This window comes from Rhinichthys klamathensis, unplaced genomic scaffold (assembly GCF_029890125.1).
Source record: "Rhinichthys klamathensis goyatoka isolate OS25496 unplaced genomic scaffold, OSU_Roscu_1.1 h1tg000631l_1, whole genome shotgun sequence".
NCBI classification, from domain to species: Eukaryota; Metazoa; Chordata; class Actinopteri; order Cypriniformes; family Leuciscidae; genus Rhinichthys; species Rhinichthys klamathensis.
Genome location: NW_026607078.1, coordinates 168,686 through 186,376, shown reverse-complemented (window position 1 = coordinate 186,376; position 17,691 = coordinate 168,686). Strand labels below are relative to the sequence as shown.

General features: G+C 37.5%; 1 protein-coding gene across 1 annotated transcript in view; it reads left to right on the top strand.

Moving 5' to 3' along the window:
* clstn2a (calsyntenin 2a) overlaps positions 1–17,691 on the top strand; it is a 277,397-nt gene that overhangs the window by 213,456 nt on the left and 46,250 nt on the right. The window contains exons 5-7 of the mRNA XM_056241145.1: positions 2,129–2,278; positions 10,094–10,279; positions 14,112–14,369. Of these exons, the coding sequence (XP_056097120.1) occupies positions 2,129–2,278; positions 10,094–10,279; positions 14,112–14,369 (594 nt within the window). The remainder of the gene's footprint in view (positions 1–2,128; positions 2,279–10,093; positions 10,280–14,111; positions 14,370–17,691) is intronic.

The window sequence follows — 17,691 nt, the reverse complement described above, 5'->3', positions numbered from 1 at the left end:
TTAGTTAGTTAGGTTGTTTGTTGGCTGTATGAGACTAAGGCCATGTTTACACGGAAACGATCTGAAGAGAAAACGCAAAAGTGGCGTTTCGTTTTCACTTTTTATTCTGCGTTTAGACGAGCGTTATGGGGAAATCTGCGTGCATATGGAGACGCAAAAGTGTTAGAAATGCGATGTAGTATGCACTCCAGGCGGCTAGGTGGCAATGTGAAGCACTGCCACACAACAACAACAAGTCCGTGCGCCTGCGTACAACCTTCCTTTTACTTCTCTCCCTAGTAGCGCGAAATTGAAAAGACTCTTGGACGTTTATCAGAGCTGCTAGGGCAACTTGAAGGTCCGACGTATGGAAATAATCCGACATGTTGGTTGTTATTTTCCTGTACTGGCGCATGCCTGTGACGTAAATGCGTACGCGACGAGAGCCGCCATGAGCAGATTTGCGTTTTTACCCGTTTAGACGGAAACGCGACGGTGGAGCGTTTTTAAGATTTCCACTTTGGAGGGTGGTTTCACTTTTTTGCGTTCTTAAGCCCCAAAAACGCCGTCGCCGTGTAAACGAAAGGCACATCCGATAAAATATTATTACGTTTTCACCCGGAATCGTTTTCGTGTAAACAGGGCCTAAGTAACGTTAAGCTAGATCAACATTAGAATAACATACAGATCATTCTGACATTTCATCATGTTGAACTAAATAACATTGATTAGTTTTATTTGCTCACCTGTCTAATAAAGTACATGCAACACTCGTGTCTCTGTCAAGTCGAAGTTAGTCGCAGATGTTGAGCTCTCTGCATCTCGAAAGATGTTGATCTTCGTTTTAGTCCTCTTTTTGTCTCAAAGTCTGCTTGCCATGATAATGTTTGAACAAAACAACAACAGTGTGAGCGTCCTACTAGGCATAACGGACATAACCGGCATAACCCAGTTGTCAACTTCTGTCGCCATCGTTACTATTGCAGCACGAGCTGAAACCATAGCGGAAACCGGGGGTAACCCTCACCCCTGCCACACGCCCCGTTTCCTTGGTTAAAATCGCAATTTTCTCACGATTTACAAATAGTTGGAAACATTTGGGATATTGTAAGTAATCAATTAAACAAAATATATAACATTGGCCTAGTGGTTTTTGGATATTATACTGCAAAATTCCTACATATTGTACCTTTAAGTTTACCGAGAACAATAGCAATAATGCTATATTTCGTCGAAATTGTTGTACGCCACTTGTAAGTACGTTGAAACCCTACTTTTTCGAACTCCCCAGACCGTTGGTTCAATTTTCATCAAAATCGTATCTGATCATCTTCAAACCATGCCGACAAAAAGTAATCAAAAGATTTTTCATTGACCAAACCGTTCTTTAACAGCACCACCTAAGGTTTTACAGTGATATACAATTAAATCATAGTACTGGTGGTATTTATCATTTTGCTGCTTGCAGCTATATTGTTAAATTGCAATAATATTTAACAGCCTGTTGTACTGTATTTTTGATCAAATAAATTCAGCCTTGGTGAGCATAGGAGACTTCACACTGAACTCAAACTTTTGAGTGGTGTACACTAAATCGATTTGTAGTTACGTCTAATCAGGCACTGAATAGACTATCCATTTAAAAAAGTTTGAATGATTTTGTTGAGAATGGGGATAACATTTTGAAATACATCCCATTTGTTTTCTCCATGGAAGAATAGAAGGTGGTTACTGCTGAGCTCTATGTTCAGAGTAAATATATTCAAAGTATGAAGTCATCATTTGTTATATATTGCTAAACATATGTCCCACTTATGTTATTTTATTTGCCGATAATAAACCATTATAAAGCCTTGTGAAATGCAAAATATGGAAATTAGATGTAAATGTCTTTATTCTAATTAGCAGCACTGGAAACAGTTTGCAGATATAATCCATAATTGCTGAAACATGGACACTTACACTGTTGAAATTACTTTTGTGATTGAAAATATTTGGCCTGAGTCATTGTATGGGAGCTTAATTATTGTTTAAAATCTTATGTTGTTGCAGTATCTCTGTCTGGCGTCTGCAACAATTACAAATGGCTCTCTTAAGGTTTATTTCTCTCACATTTCATGAGCTTGTTTCGTTTTTTTTCTCTCTCCAGGCAACATCAGGAACACAGAGCGACTGAGCTATGACAAACAGCAGCACTACAAAATCATGGTGACTGCTTACGATTGTGGTCAGAAGAGGGCGATGGAAAGCGTTCCGGTTCACATTGACGTCAAACCAGTGTGCAAGCCTGGCTGGCAAGGTCAGTAGATACTACTAACCAAACATTGTTACCTCAACTTTCACTGTTGCCCTATTCCTTTCGCCATTCGAATTAGCTGTGTATCCTGATCAGTTTTTTCATGAACACCAAATATTTTGGCATTGACACTGCTAATGACTCATGCAACTGGCTCAAAAAGTTGTGTGGGTCCATTAATATTATAATTTTTTTTTTTTGAGATTTCAAATTGTCATGTGGCAGTTGACTAACTACCATTGAGATGAATGGGAATTCTAGAAAAATTGCTTTCACCAGGTATTATTGACTTTCTCTAGGTCTTTCAAGGCCACATCTAAGTAAAGTCTTTATCTTTCGTCGCAAGTATCTCAAATGCCCTTTAGAAATAGTTTTCGATATGCTGAAGGTCTTTTGGAAATCAAATAATTGCATTTATATTTTTAAGAAAAAGTGTCACTTGTGGAATACAGGAATAAATGGCTACAAATTATTGCAGGAAGAAAGAGTAACAGAGTGCCTAAATAGTAGTTTTAATTTAAATAGTGTCTTGATATTCAGATAAAAACTGTCTTTAATTTTGACTCCCTGTCGATTCACAACTTTGCCTTTTTTTATTTAGTGATTGACTTTGACTTAGTTCACCCAAACATTTAAATTCTATCATCATTTATTCACCCTCATCAGTGTTTCCTCTAGGATTTTTTCCAGCCGTGGTGGCAGACCCATTTCGCCAGGGGGAGGGGGCGTGGCCCATGAGTGATATTCCCATTGGCCACGCCCCCTTATCCCAGGTGTTTAAACCTCCCCTAAGCATTATAACATGAAAGGCGCCAATAAGAGCGGCAAAGCGATTATGCGCATCCCGTGCGCAGAATGATGCACTTGAAGCAACGTGAAGTCACAGCGTGCAGCGCTTCGCATTGAAAAGTTCAAAGCACAAAGCGAAGAGATTATATCCATGTATGCTTAATGTATTATATCTATGCAACAGTTTATTGAGCCTTTTCTTTTAACAGTTTTAAATTTCAGTTAACTTACAGTGCGCATGAAGAACAATTCATAGTGCTCTCTAATCTAGTGCTGTAGTAACAGACACCCGGGAGAAAGGAATATGATTTAGAAAGCGCTATAAACTCCAGCAAGATAAAGTAATTTTATGCAAACCATAGACCTTTATCTACAAATAAAGTATAATAATGGGAACATTGATCTTGAAGAGAGTGTCATCGTGTTACTGTCGTAACCGAACGTGACGTGCTGTTTGAATGCTGAATGGAGAATGACTGAGGAGAGATGAGTTTCCATTAACTTTAACTTAACGACTTAAATATAAATTTTTACCTCACATTATGCTATTGAATGACTTTAGAAGTCTTGGAATATAGTGCGAAAACTTTATGGTGCTTTACAATGTTTTGTATGCCTTTAGTGGGGTATTGTATTGTATAACACATACAATATCGGACCGAGAAGCTGCAGCCGTGGCGGTCAGGCGGGATGATTTTAGGTGTGGCGGCCCGCCACGGCAGAATGAATGTAGCGGAAACACTGCCCTCATGTCATTCCAAACCTGCATGTTCTTCATCTGCAGAACTCAAAAGGGGATATTTTGAATGTCCAGACAGTAAAAGTCAATGGGGTCCAAAATATTGGACCCCACTGAATTTAAGTTGTGAGTGAACTATCCTTTTAAGTCACAATAAAATTGACTTGAAGAGAGACTTGGAGAGTTGACCTGATTCATGTTAAAAATCTGACAAACGACTTGTTCAAATATCAGACGTTACTACTTCTCTCATGAACATGCTAAAAATAATTTAGGTGGATGTTAAGATTTTCTGTGAGTAATGACTTAAATTGCAGACTCGACATTCTGTCTCTGCCTTATATCCTCCCTCATCCTCCATCCACAAAATGGTCAGTATTGAGACTCAGCGGAGTAGTCTGTTCTCACTGACCTCTGTGATCCCTTGTTCTGTTCTCCTCTCATCTGTGGCATACACTCTTAGTGGTCTTAACTAGACAGATCGATATCCGCGGAGTCCTTCTCCCCACAGGGACCGCACGGCAGCTTCAGCCTACAGTTTGTCCACAGACACTCACACTGACCTCTCGGAAAGAACCCATTATTGCTTTAATTTCTAATGCCTACACGACAAAGAAGACAATACCTTTTACATATGCTGTGGTAATGGATTTGTTCTAAACAGTCAGCGGGCAGAGAATTCAACATCATTAAATCGGAGAAAAGGACGAGGCAGCATTTTTCACAGTTTACCTTCTTTCACACATCGATTGAGGTATGGAAAATGTCTGCAGATGAATTCAATTCGCAGGCATCAGTTGAGCCATTAAGAAGCGGATGTCAGGGGCTGGTGAGACAGACGCCTAATCACTGTCATCTAAAATTGTGTTTCGAGCATGAAAAAAGACGGGGGATTACTTTCTCTCTTCTGCCAGGAGGAGTTAGTCAAACCCAAGTCCTTCTGATAAAGGAAACAATGTAACTATTTCAATCCAGACAAAAGTCAAACTTTGTCAAACATTCAGCGGCTGCAGTGTCAGATTTTAAATCATTCAAGACTTTTCATTAAAGGGATATTTCAAAATAAAATAAAACTTTTTTTTTTTTACTTATTATTTACCCAACCTAATGTCATTCCAAACCTGTATGACTATTTTTATCCTACAAAACACAAACAAAGAGATGTTAAGAAATTTTTACTCGGTCCTGTATGTACAGTATGTATGTATGTATGCATGCATGTAAAGGTATGTGTGTGTGTGTGTGTGTGTGTGTGTGTGTGTTTGTATGTTTCTATATGTGTTTATGTATAGATGTAAATTTATTGAAATGTATTCCTTATTTATCATTGTATGGAAAAAGCAGCATGAATAATATTATTTTCCCATTTTGATCCTTCAAATGAAAATCAGGGTTTGAGGGTGAATAAATGATCCTAGAATTGTATTTTCTTCTTCTGGTGGACTATCCCTTTAAGACACAGATCGGTCTCTCTAACAAAATTCTCAAGTCTTTTAATTGGAGACAATTTTGCCATTCAAACTTTAATCCCAGGTGTTGTCACACATCTCGTCGCATCTTCCTTTCCTCACACTTGTCAAGGTGACAGAACAGAAAGTGGGAAACTGTTCTAAGAACAGTATCCTGATTGAACCAATTATCGGAAGTGTGTTTGTTATCTGTTTGTAAAGAGAATTTGGTGTGAGGTGACATGGATTTAGATGAGTTATTACCTGGAGAGAGGAACGCCACTCTCTATGCCAAGAAGAGACTTATTTCATGAAAGGGCAGCTTCTAGTCTAAGCAAGCCAAAATGTCAGACTTGAGCGTATTAGCCACAAAGCTTGTAAATCCTCAACCCTTTGCAATACAGTTTTCATTTTGGGGTTTTGGCAGTGATACAGTTCACCAAGCATGTCTGTTTTACTCGGGGTAATTCGGTTCTCTCGTGCACAAAGCCACAAAGTTTGTTCACAAGAACTTTCAAATCATTCCTGTCATACCTACTCAGTTTTTAGAGTCAGCAATGCTTCATTGCCATGATTATTCACATTTACAATATTGACAAAGCTTTTTTAAAAGTAGTTATAGCATGTAGAAAATAAACAAAGAGATGTATTTGTAATTCCTACAATTAGCATACTTGTTATTTAAGATAATCTGACTTTAGTAACACTGACACTAAATAATAATTCTCAATTAATACTCAACAAATAACAAAAAAAAAATTTAATTCAATATTTTTTTTCTTTTTTTCTTTTTACTGTATTTTGATAATAAAAAAAGCCTTGGTGAGCAGAAGAGATTTCTTTCAAAAACATTTTTGTTTCTTACCAACCTCAAACTTTTGAACGGTAAGAACACTTCTCAGAATAAAGTAGTTTGATTGGCATGGTAAAGCATTTTTCTCTTTTTCTCTCTCCTCAAGCACTCCTAGTTTGTCCCAGGGCTAGTACTGTTTCTCAGGTGAAGGCATCATCTAAAGCATGATAGGGCCTTAAGATGTGTTGACAGTCGCTGGCAGGCTCCTACGCCTAGAGAATAAGCAGTCATTGGCTGAGAGATTGCATGGCTTGTGTTCTGAGTTTGATTCATAATAAGTGAGGTGGAAGTGCGGACTCAGTGACGATCATGACAGGCACCACAGAGGTGAAGGGCGAGGATTTCTGGTTGTAACGCTTCCCGCTTGCATAAGCGTGTAATTGGGAAGCCACTCTTTGTCTCTGGTCAAATCCCGTCTGTCAACACTGATCTCTCCATCTCTCCGTCCATCTTGCTGAGCCATCCACTGAGAGTGACAGATCTCTCATTGAGTGCAGAAGCCATAGAAAACTGGCACTGCCAATCAGGTCTACACTTGTACACGCAGTGTACATGACGTTTTCTGAGGGAAAAATATTATGGATCGACATGGACATTTTATCGACATTTTATCCACTAGGAATATAAGGTGAATAATACTGACTGAATGAGAGTAAAGTAGACAGACAGACAGACAGACAGACAGACAGACAGACAGACAGACAGACAGATAGATAGATAGATAGATAGATAGATAGATAGATAGATAGATAGATAGATAGATAGATAGATCTTCACCAGCTTATCCAGCTGCATGGCATCCCTTTTCCTAATGCTGCTCCCCCAACATACCACAGCATAGAAGAAGACGCTAGCGATGACTGTCTGGTAAAACATCTGCAGTAACTTCTGACAGATATTGAAGGACCCTTCTAAGGAAATAGAGTTGACTTTGTCCCTTCCCGTATAGGGCATCTGTGTTCTTGGACTAGTCCAGTCTGTTGTCCAGCTGCAGACCTAGATATTTGTAGGTCTGGACCATGCACCTCCACACATTATGCCTTTGATGAACACAGGCTGCAGATGGAGAGTCGGTCTCCGGAAGTCGACCACTATCTCTTTAGTTTTGGTAGTGTTGAGCTGTAATGCCTAAATTGGTTACCATAATATGATAGGCTGTGCAGTTTAAGTGACGGAGGAAGTGCAGTTGCTAAGATGATCTAGATTGTGATAAGTATTTTATTTTATTTCATTTTATTTTATAATTTTGTGTTGTTGTTTTGAATAACCTTCATGTTCACTTTTAAAATGTGTCAATATTTTGTCATGTCATATTCATTGATTTTAGTATGTTTAAAAAGACATGCAATTCCCCTCCAAAAGTTTATAAAATTTTATATTTTTGCCATTATCGGCATAAATCTTTACAATTCCTTGGCATAAATGCATTACATAAACTTGCATTAATCAGAAATACTTAACTTATTTGTGATTAAATATTAATGACTATATAAATGTTACGGGTTTAGTCATTTTTCCTCAGTTCCTAGTCATTGTTAGCTTCCTTGGTGGTTAATTAATTTATTGGTGCTTAAATTAACAACCAAGGAAACTAACGATGAATAGGAACAGGCAAACCGACTAAACCCGTTACATTTATATAGTCATTAATATTTAATCACAAATATATATATATATATATATATATATATATATATATATATCAGGCTCCTATGTAGGTTTCTACCCAAGTAACGGCATTTCTGAATGGGCTGAGGCTGGGATTTAGTGAGTTTGAAGTGAAAGTATTTGATACTATGTGCGGAGAGCATTCACTCAATATTATTATCTCATTTTTGACAGAGGTGGCTTTTAGAGGCTTTTGCATCGGAGGTCTTTATATATATATATTTGTATTATTAATATACAGTATGTGTTTGTTTAGTTCCTTATCAGTACAAAGTCATCACAAAATGATGATGATTTATGCTGATATTGTCCAAAGCCTCACTTTGCCTAGAGCATTTCCAAGCTTTTGAAGGGCAATGTAATTTACTGATGAAAATGTGGAAAATAGCAAAACAAAAATGGCAACCTATGACATATTTTCATCAACAGCATGTTTTTATTAAAATTGTTTAATTAATCATTTAACACATTCTGAAATTGTCAAAAACAGAGCTTTGGTTCAAATGCAGACTTGCACTATTTAAAACTAACAGATGTCACTGTCAGTGAAACAGGTTTTTTGAAGTGTGGGCAGAAGGGTTTGAATCTGACCGGTATCATATCCTCAACTTTTTCCATTTTTCCGCTCTCTAATATTTTCCTGTGACACTCCACTACACTCTCCAATTAGATTTCAAAAAACACAAACACAAAATTAAAAGAACCCCATAAATTTACAAATTCACCACTTCCAGTCACATAATTAGCATTACAGTCATCCGTGAACATCTCAAGGCAGTTTCATGGTGAGAACACTGTGACAGAAATGAGGTTTGAGATTTCCTGGCCAACTCATTTCCTTTCCACCTCTCATGTATCATTATTTTTCCATGAGTCGCTGGGAATCCCAGTCTTTTTTTTATTTTATTTTTTATCCAGCAATTCCATTGGTAATATTAGTCCCTCCGCTGTTCTGCCATGACTTCTTGGTGTCTTTGGCATTTGTGAATAAGCAATGAATGTTTAATGCTGCAGTTAATGTTAATTCTCACCCCGAGGTCCTGAAATGGTCTTTCCATTGAACAGAATGAGTCTAGCCTCTGGCTTTGGTGTGTTTGGATAATCAAGGGAATTATTCCCTCTCCAGGGAGTAGATGAGTCATTACGCAGCACACACACACAACGTTGTTTTGACTCCGTGCTTCCCGAAAGCGCTGTGTTCCGTAGTCCTGTTGCACATGCTTCCCTTGTGATGTTGGATAAAAAGCAGACCCAGTGTTTTAGATTCTCTTTAGTTGTTTTTCATAAAAGTTTGTTTGGTTGAGCTATAAAGCCTTTCTGCTCAGCTTATCTGTGGCGGAACAGCTACCTCAGATATTCATGAGGAACTTTTTTAAGACCTTTCCCTCAAAAAGAGGTAGAGACTGAGACCTGTGGTACTGTACTGTCGCCCCATTTTATCCACAGCAGTGCCAATGAATAATGTAATAAGATATTCAGTTAGGGAAAAGGGCTGAGGGAATATCTCTCAGCTGAGGTGAATACAAAGCACTTGGTTCTCTGAATTATACAGAGAGAGTCCATAAAGGCCAGCTAAGAAGAGTGAGATGTTTTATCTTTTTGGCTATTCTTACTCTGAGCTTCATGTTTTATAAAAAGCTCAAGACAGAGTAATGTAACATGCATGAACACATATTAAAGCACATAGTGACGTGTCAGCCTTGACCAGGAGGAAAACCTCATCATGGAGAAAATAATTCATCATGGATTCCTTTTTTTCCTTTGACCTTGCTGTTTGCTTTTAACCATGGCTTTTATCACAATTGGTTTTACCTCTCCATGTTTGTACTGAAAGATAAAAAAGGATTCAGCTAAGATGTACAAATCTGATATGCGACGACCACAGAATGCTGTAGCGACAGCAGAACGGATATGAAGGCAAATAGATTGTGTGAAACATGATGTGAATAAGTTGTGTAATTAATAATAAATGTAGGAACAGAAAACACCAAGTTCAATATTGAGAATTTTAAATTATTTGTTGTTTTTTGTACTACTACTACTACTACTACTACTACTTCTACTACTACTAACAATTGTTGTTATTATTACTAAGCAATAAATAATTAACCAAATAATGTAGTTTAAAAATGCATAAATAAATAAACTAAATAATATGGTTTATTAGCCTAATTGTGGGCTGTTTGAATCAATGAGGTCTATAGTACCTGTAGAAAAGCACCCATTAGCATTTGCATATGCATTTATATTTATAGTTACACCGATTTTACATCTGTAACTCTTTACAGTTCTCAAATGGCCAACATGTGTTTTCTTCGCAGGTTGGAACAAGCGTGTGGATTATGAACCTGGAACAGGCAGCAGGCAGCTCTTTCCCAAGATGCACCTGGAGACCTGTGAGGGCCCTTTATCTTCAGTGCGAGCCATGGTGGAGCTACAGACCAGCCATATTGGAAAGGGCTGTGACAGAGAGACCTATTCTGAGAAGTCTCTTCAGAAGCTCTGTGGTACGGTCAACTTCAGCACAAATCATATATCAGTCAGTCCAGGACTGACTCAACTTGGGTTGGTGAGCTTAAAGGGATAGTTCACTTTGAAACTAATTGTTGGTATGTGTTAGCTACCTCAAGGGAGATGTAGGTGTCTTTGTTTCCGCAGTAGTTTCAATTTTGATATTTTTAGGTCAAACCGTTCTTGTCTGTCAGTCATATAATGCAGGTCTATGGTCACCACCTCAAAGAGCATGCACCGAGAAGTCCAAATTAAACATGATTTAATGATTTATAAATGCAAGTACACATTGATGGCCTTAGACACGAAATGAGCGGTTTGTGTGAGAAAACGAACAGTATTTATATCGTTTTTACCTCTTGTAACCACAGCCACGTCCAAGTGATCTGAGGGCGCAGGCGCTTCGGTCTGCGCAAGCGCCGGGAAGCGCCGGAAGTGATCTCTCACGCAAAATCGTCTTCCATTGCGATTTCCTGTATATCTAAATATGTTTAGATCTTTACAGTGAAAGGTAACACTTCCGAAATCTCTGTGTAAACAATGAGTGACGTACACGCGCGAGAGATCACTTCCGGCGCTTTCCGGTGCTTGCGCAGACCGAAGCGCCCGCGCCCTTGGATCACTTAGATGTGGCTGTGGTTACAAGAGGTAAAAACGATATAAATACTGTTCGTTTTCTCACACAAACTGCTCGTTTCGTGTCTTAGGCCATCAATGTGTACTTACATTTACGAGTCATTAAATCATGTTTGATTTGGACTTCTCTGTGCATGCTCTTTGAGGTGGTGACCATAGACCTGCATTATATGACTGACAGACAAGAACGGTTTGACCTAAAAATATCAAAATTGAAACTACTGCGGAAACAAAGACACCTACATCTTGGATGCCCTTGAGGTAAGCTAAACCATACCAAAAATTAATTTCAAAGTGAACTAGGCCTATCCCTTTAATGAGTTTAATACAATTCACAAACTTTAACATTTACTACAGGAATGCTCAAAACTATTCACTAGTAGGAAATAGGGATGCACAGTATTATAGGTTGTATAATTTGTTTCATTTGAACATGTAACAGTGTATAATGAATATTTAATTGTGCATGCACATTTCCCTTATTTTTTCATTTATAATTACCATTGCCATCAACTAAATTAATCTTTAAAAGCATTAATAATTTAATAACACTGTTCAATTTAATTTTTAGCAAATCACAGCATGAATATTCTCTGGTCATACTGTAGATTGAAATGTTTTGATGCCCAAATTCATTTGTAGTTTTCAAAACAATTGATTTGATTTTAGTTTTTAAATGTTTTATTGTTAACTCTTTCCCTGCCAGCGTTTTTGTAAAAAGTTGCCAGCCAGTGCCAGCTTCTTTGATCATTTTCACAAAAGTTTAATAGCCCCCAGAATATTTTGTTGTTTGAATATGATTGATTGATTGATTGATTGATTGATTGATTGATTGATTGTTTATTTCGAGCAAAAACGTATATATATATATATATATATACTAACACAATATACAGATATATACGTATCTATACATATACATTACAAATAACTACTATACACACACATATATATATATATATATATATATATATATATATATATATATGCACACACATATATATGTATATGTACATATATTCCTAAATACACATACACACATATATACACATTACGATTATGATACACATATCCACACACATCTGAACACACATCTCAGTATCTGAACATGCAATATATCAAGAAATATATCAGACAGAACAGACCCTCTGCTTTTAAACAAATAAAACCGTCTTACTCTGTTTCATAAAAAAAGCAACATTTTGTTCAAAAATCTGAGAAAATCGTGTTTTTGTCAAAGACTAAGTCTGGATTAGATTCAGAACGACGATCAAAACATAGATGGAGTAGATCATCAACACTCCCAAAGCTTCACAGGCCTATAGCTCGTCGTGGGTCGACATTTCATTCGGTAACATTAGGCAGTTTTGATTTATATGCTGTTTAATGTTGATGATCGCGTTTTTTCACGTTGGTGATTCACTTGTTTCTGCTTTTTCTTCACATGTCTTTTGATCTGGAGATTCTGTACTCTTTCAGAATATGCCTAATAGCTCCCCCTACCGTATACATGTAACAGTGAAAACACAGAAAGCCGGAAAATTCCGTCAATGACTGGGAAGCGTCGTCTCATAAATGACAGAAAATTCTGTCAGTGGCGGGGAAAGAGTTAATTTATCTAGACAGAACAGTGTAGAATTTTAATGTTGGTCATTTATCAGTTATGAGTCATAAAACGAAAATAATTATCATATTATTGGTATGGGGAGAATTTTATCCCTACAATTCACCTAACCATATCTCAATATTTTATTCCTTATATTGCATGTCCAACACACTTGTAAATGGTTTATAAAACAATTTTCACGTACCTCAGTAAATCAGTCATTTTAATCTGATGAGAGAATCTTTGAGGCTGATACGTCATGAAGTCAAAACCGTTCTGGCACTGATTTGTGAAGCATTAAGTGTGTTGATGTTTTTACTGCCTTGGCTCTCTCTCAATAATAATCATTTCCCCTGTTGGTGGCAGTTGCTTTTGCACAAGCACTCTGTACAGTTAACGGAAATAAGTGTTTATTGTTTGAAAATAGGCATACTTTTGAAGCGTTTCTGAAATAGACAACAAAACTGCCAACCCAATGTAATATTTTCTTTTAAAAGCACATCCAAATCATTTAGATAAATATATGCATTATGGAAATTACAAAGTCCCAATTGTGTAATCATTAGTGCAACCTTGAAACGCGGACATTTTCTGTTTCTTCTTGACTGGGCATTTGATAACATGAGCCGCCACTGAGACTCATCTAGTGGAAGACATTGCTTGCGTAATGTAATCTCATTGACCTGTACCTTTACGGTATTTCTGGAAATGGAACCTCTCAGAAGAGCTCAGATGCTCACTTGGAGACTGGCGGTGAATTTATCGTCCAATATCGATTGGCAGAAATAAATACTGCATAGCTTAAAAGCAGCGGCGCTGCCATATTCTCTCTCATTTCTGTCTCTCTTTGGGCCTGTGGCGAAGTGAGTGATGTGGAGCTGTGGAATGAGAACACGCTGCTCTGACATCGGCGAGGCTCATCGCTCATTCTGTCCCTCTGTGCTGGCCGTCCTGTCACCCCTGAGTGAGGAAAAAAGATTCAATAACCTCCTGTACTCCCAAATAAAACACGTAGAGAGAGGCATGAGTGAGCGTGGGCAGGAGGGAGGAAGACAGGAGGCTAATCAAAGATTGATAGGTGGCACTGCTCTTGCATATTTAGGGCATCTGTACTAGACCCGTCCTCAAAGCGAGTGTGCCCACAATTAGTTATATCTCAGAAGTTTCTTATACTGCATGTTTTTAAAGGGAGAGTTCACTCAAAAATGTAAATTCTCTCATTATTGGCACATATTTATAACATATGCTTCCCGAGTGAGGATGAAGCCAAACTCGAACTCTTTTAAAACCCGCATTAGCACCCTTAGCTTAACGTGTCAGAGTGTTGCTAGGCCACGAGCAATGCCTTTTATAATGAGACGATTGCTTTCAGAAATGACATTTCAGTCAGGGTTGAATGTGGGTCTCGGAACCAAATGTTATTTGCTTTTCATCTCTAATTTGATTTGAAGTGTGCTGTATGCACAGTATATTTGAATGCCAGGGCAACTAACATGATTTTAACTCTTTGTGACAGACAGCTTGTAATTTTTCATCGCTGCCTCTCGCAGTAACCTGAACTAACCTTTGTGCTTTTATCTCCACAGGAGCAGCCTCGGGCAGCACAGACCTTCTCCCGGCCCCCAGCGCGTCCACCAATTGGACGGCTTCTTTGCTGACAGACAGCGGCCGAGACAGCGACCTCATCTTCAGATTTGATGGGCGACAGGCGGCCAATATCCCAGAGTGGGTTGTGCCACAGAACTTGACAGATCAGTTTACCATAGCAACATGGATGAAGCACGGGCCAAGTCCTGGACTGAGAGCCGAGAAGGAGACATTGCTCTGTAATTCAGATAAAACTGGTGAGCTTTTTGTTGTGTTGACTTAATAGGCATGTGTGAAACACTTATGAGGGGCAGGGTCTTCGATTGAGACGGGTGCACATATATAGGGCACCTGCGTTTTCTCTGTGCTTTCTCTCTATATATAAATATTAAAAAAAACTATATATAATATTATTATCACTGTTCAAAAGTTTAGGGTCAGTAAGATTTTTTTAACAATGTTTTTGATCGAAGATTCTTATGCTTGACAAAGATACATTTATTTGATCAAAAATAAAGTAAAATTATAGTAATATTGTGAAATATTATTACAGTTTAAAACAATCTATTTCTTTCGATATATTTTCAAATGTAATTTATTCAAGTGATGGCACATTTTCAGCATCATTAATCCAGTCTTCAGTGTTGATCCAGTGTTGACATGATCCTTCTTTATATTGATTTGGTGCTCATTAAACATTTCATATTATTATAAATGTTGAAATTTGTAGTTTTGCTTAATGTTTTGGTGGAAACGTTTTTTTCCAGTATTCTTTGATGAATATAAATTTCAAAAGATCAGTTTATTTGAGAGATTTTATTGTTACCGATGTTAATTTACTGTCAGTTTTGATCAATTTAATGCGTCCTTGGTGAATAAAAGTGTTAATATTTTTTTGTTAAAATATTACTGACCCCAAACCTTTGAATGTTAGTATGTAAATATGTAGCATTGTACTGTATATATTTCTATGTACTTCTCATCCCATGCTTTGACTCCAGAATTTCAGAATGACCAGAGCAGCATTTGAGATTCAATGCGATGCAATTGGTCCAGTGATATTTTTTTTTCCGTTTATTATGATACAGTCATGTTACATTTTGATGTGTATCTTGGCATTTATTTAGCAATTGTGCTCCGTGTTTCCATTCTGTTTTTTATCCCCAAATTCTGATTAAAATATGTAAATGGAAACCTGGTGTATATCAGCTTTAAATCACTAAACAGTTGCAAAACACGTACAAAATGCATAATTGCTTTAGTGAATCAGATGTGAAAATAAGCCTTGCCAAAAAACAGTGGCATTAGCATGCAATAACTTCCTGTGTGTAGGCTCCCTATCGTGCTAAAATATTTTAGATTACGTCTACAGTTTCCAGGTCTGGTGGCCAAGACAAGATGATCAGTTTGGTAGAACTGAAGAGATCAGTGGTACAAATGTGTCAGACTAACCCGAGAAAAGTTTGATCAGTACCATACGATGCCCAGCAGTATTAGGGAGAGAGATTAAGTCTATGGATTAGATCTGGATTAAAGAGTGGTTCAGAACACAATTCTCTGGAGGTTAAAGAGAAACTCTAGCCAGGAAGAAATGCAGTGTGACTGTCAGTGGCCAGTTCTCCGAGACCGAGTGACCCTGATCAGGGCCGGCTGCTTGGCAGGACTCTTTCGAGTTCATTGATCCCAGGCGTCATGTTGAGTGGGTGTGAGACTTAATCAATTTAACACGCACTAAAAGCAGTCACACGAGAGACATCGGACAGCGTATGGGTGAGTAGAGATGGGCGCCATGTGGAGCCCGTGGCAGACGTGGCAGCCACCTTGATCAATGAGAGGTTTCTGAGAAAGAGCATGAAAGCAGTCCAGACATGCTTTGAGCGGAGACACGTGATGGACAGTGGAACAATATCAGTGGGAGAAAAGAAATCTTTAACAATAGTCTCAGATTGAACGGCAGCTCTTTCATGCCCATCCTGTTAGGATTAACTTTATAACAGATTGACATTTGGTTTGGATCAAGCTGGAAAAAAACAGGTTATACCAGTTTAAGGTGGTCAAAACACATTTTTTTGCAGGTAGCTAGTTGTCACCTCTTTAACCACGGTGGATTGAATTCTGGCTTATAGCATTAAAGGGTTAGTTCACCCAAACATTTAAATTCTGTCATCATTTACTCACCCTCAAGTTGTTCCAAACCTGTGTGAATGTCTTTCTTCTGCTGAACACAATCGAAGATATTTTGAAGAATATGGTTAACCAAACAGTTGCTGGGCCCCATTGACTTACATAGGTTTTTATTTTTTTATTTTTTTATTCTTGTGTTCAGCAGAATAAAGAAATTCATACAGGTTTGGAACAACTTGAGGGTGAGTAAATGATGACAGAATTTTCATTTTTGGGTAAACTATCCCTTTAAGCTGATTTTCATGTTGGCCGATGACTGATAATGTTTCTAATATTTAATCAAAAAAAAAAAAAAGTAAAATAAAACACTAAAAACTAAAATAATTTAAAATGCAACAAGTGAATTTAGGCATCACAATATTATAATATACTATACAATATGACCCAAATGGGTCCCACTTTATATTAAGTGGCCCTAATACCTGTGAACTTACATGGTTACTAGATAAGTACTTAGTATGTAACTACAGTGTAAATACACATTGGTACATAGTATTTACAACTGTAATATTTGTGTAACTACACATATGTAACAACCCACGGAAAGGTATGTGTAAGTACAAATGTGTAACAGGACGTTGGTAACAACACTTTTTCCACTACAGTAAGTACACATGTGTAACAGGCATTATGTAACTACATTTTGTAACAACAATATGTATTCACACAAGTTGTTCCACTTCCACACGCAGTCTTCCATACTGTAGTTACCAGTTAAGAACACACTGAAACCATGATGATTCCTATGTGTATACCATGTATTTACTATATGACCGGCAGGACTTATGTTGAATTACAGCTAAAGTTTTCCCTTGTGGTACCAGTGTACATACATGGTAACTCCTCAGGAACTCTGCACTTGATACAATGTGTTAAACTGTCATAACTTACATGTATTATGCAAAACCCAAACCTCTGTGCAACTGTACTAACAGTGTACTAACATGGTAACTCCTCAGGAACTGTCCACTTAATATAAAGTGTAAAATGGTCATAACTTACTGTGTATTATGCAAAACCCAAACCTCTGTGCAACACTGCATTAACAGTGTACTTACATGGTAACTCCTCAGGAACTGTCCACTTAATATAAAGTGTAATTGTTAGGGTCATTGTTGTGTACCACAGTAAATGCAAAACACAAGGTTACGTAGTGGATAGTAAACTCTGAAATATAAATGTGATAGTTATGCTTTGATAGATTCTGGGATATTACGGCATAGCAATTTTAAAGATTTACTCTTTATTTTAGATTTTTTGATTTGACATTGTGGAGACCTATTTGCCTTTACAGTAAATTACAGTGTTCTGTAAACAATAAACAAAAATAGCCTGCACTTTAAAACCTTAAAAATACCTTGTTTAATCTTTTAACCATTTTGTAGTATTTAGTTT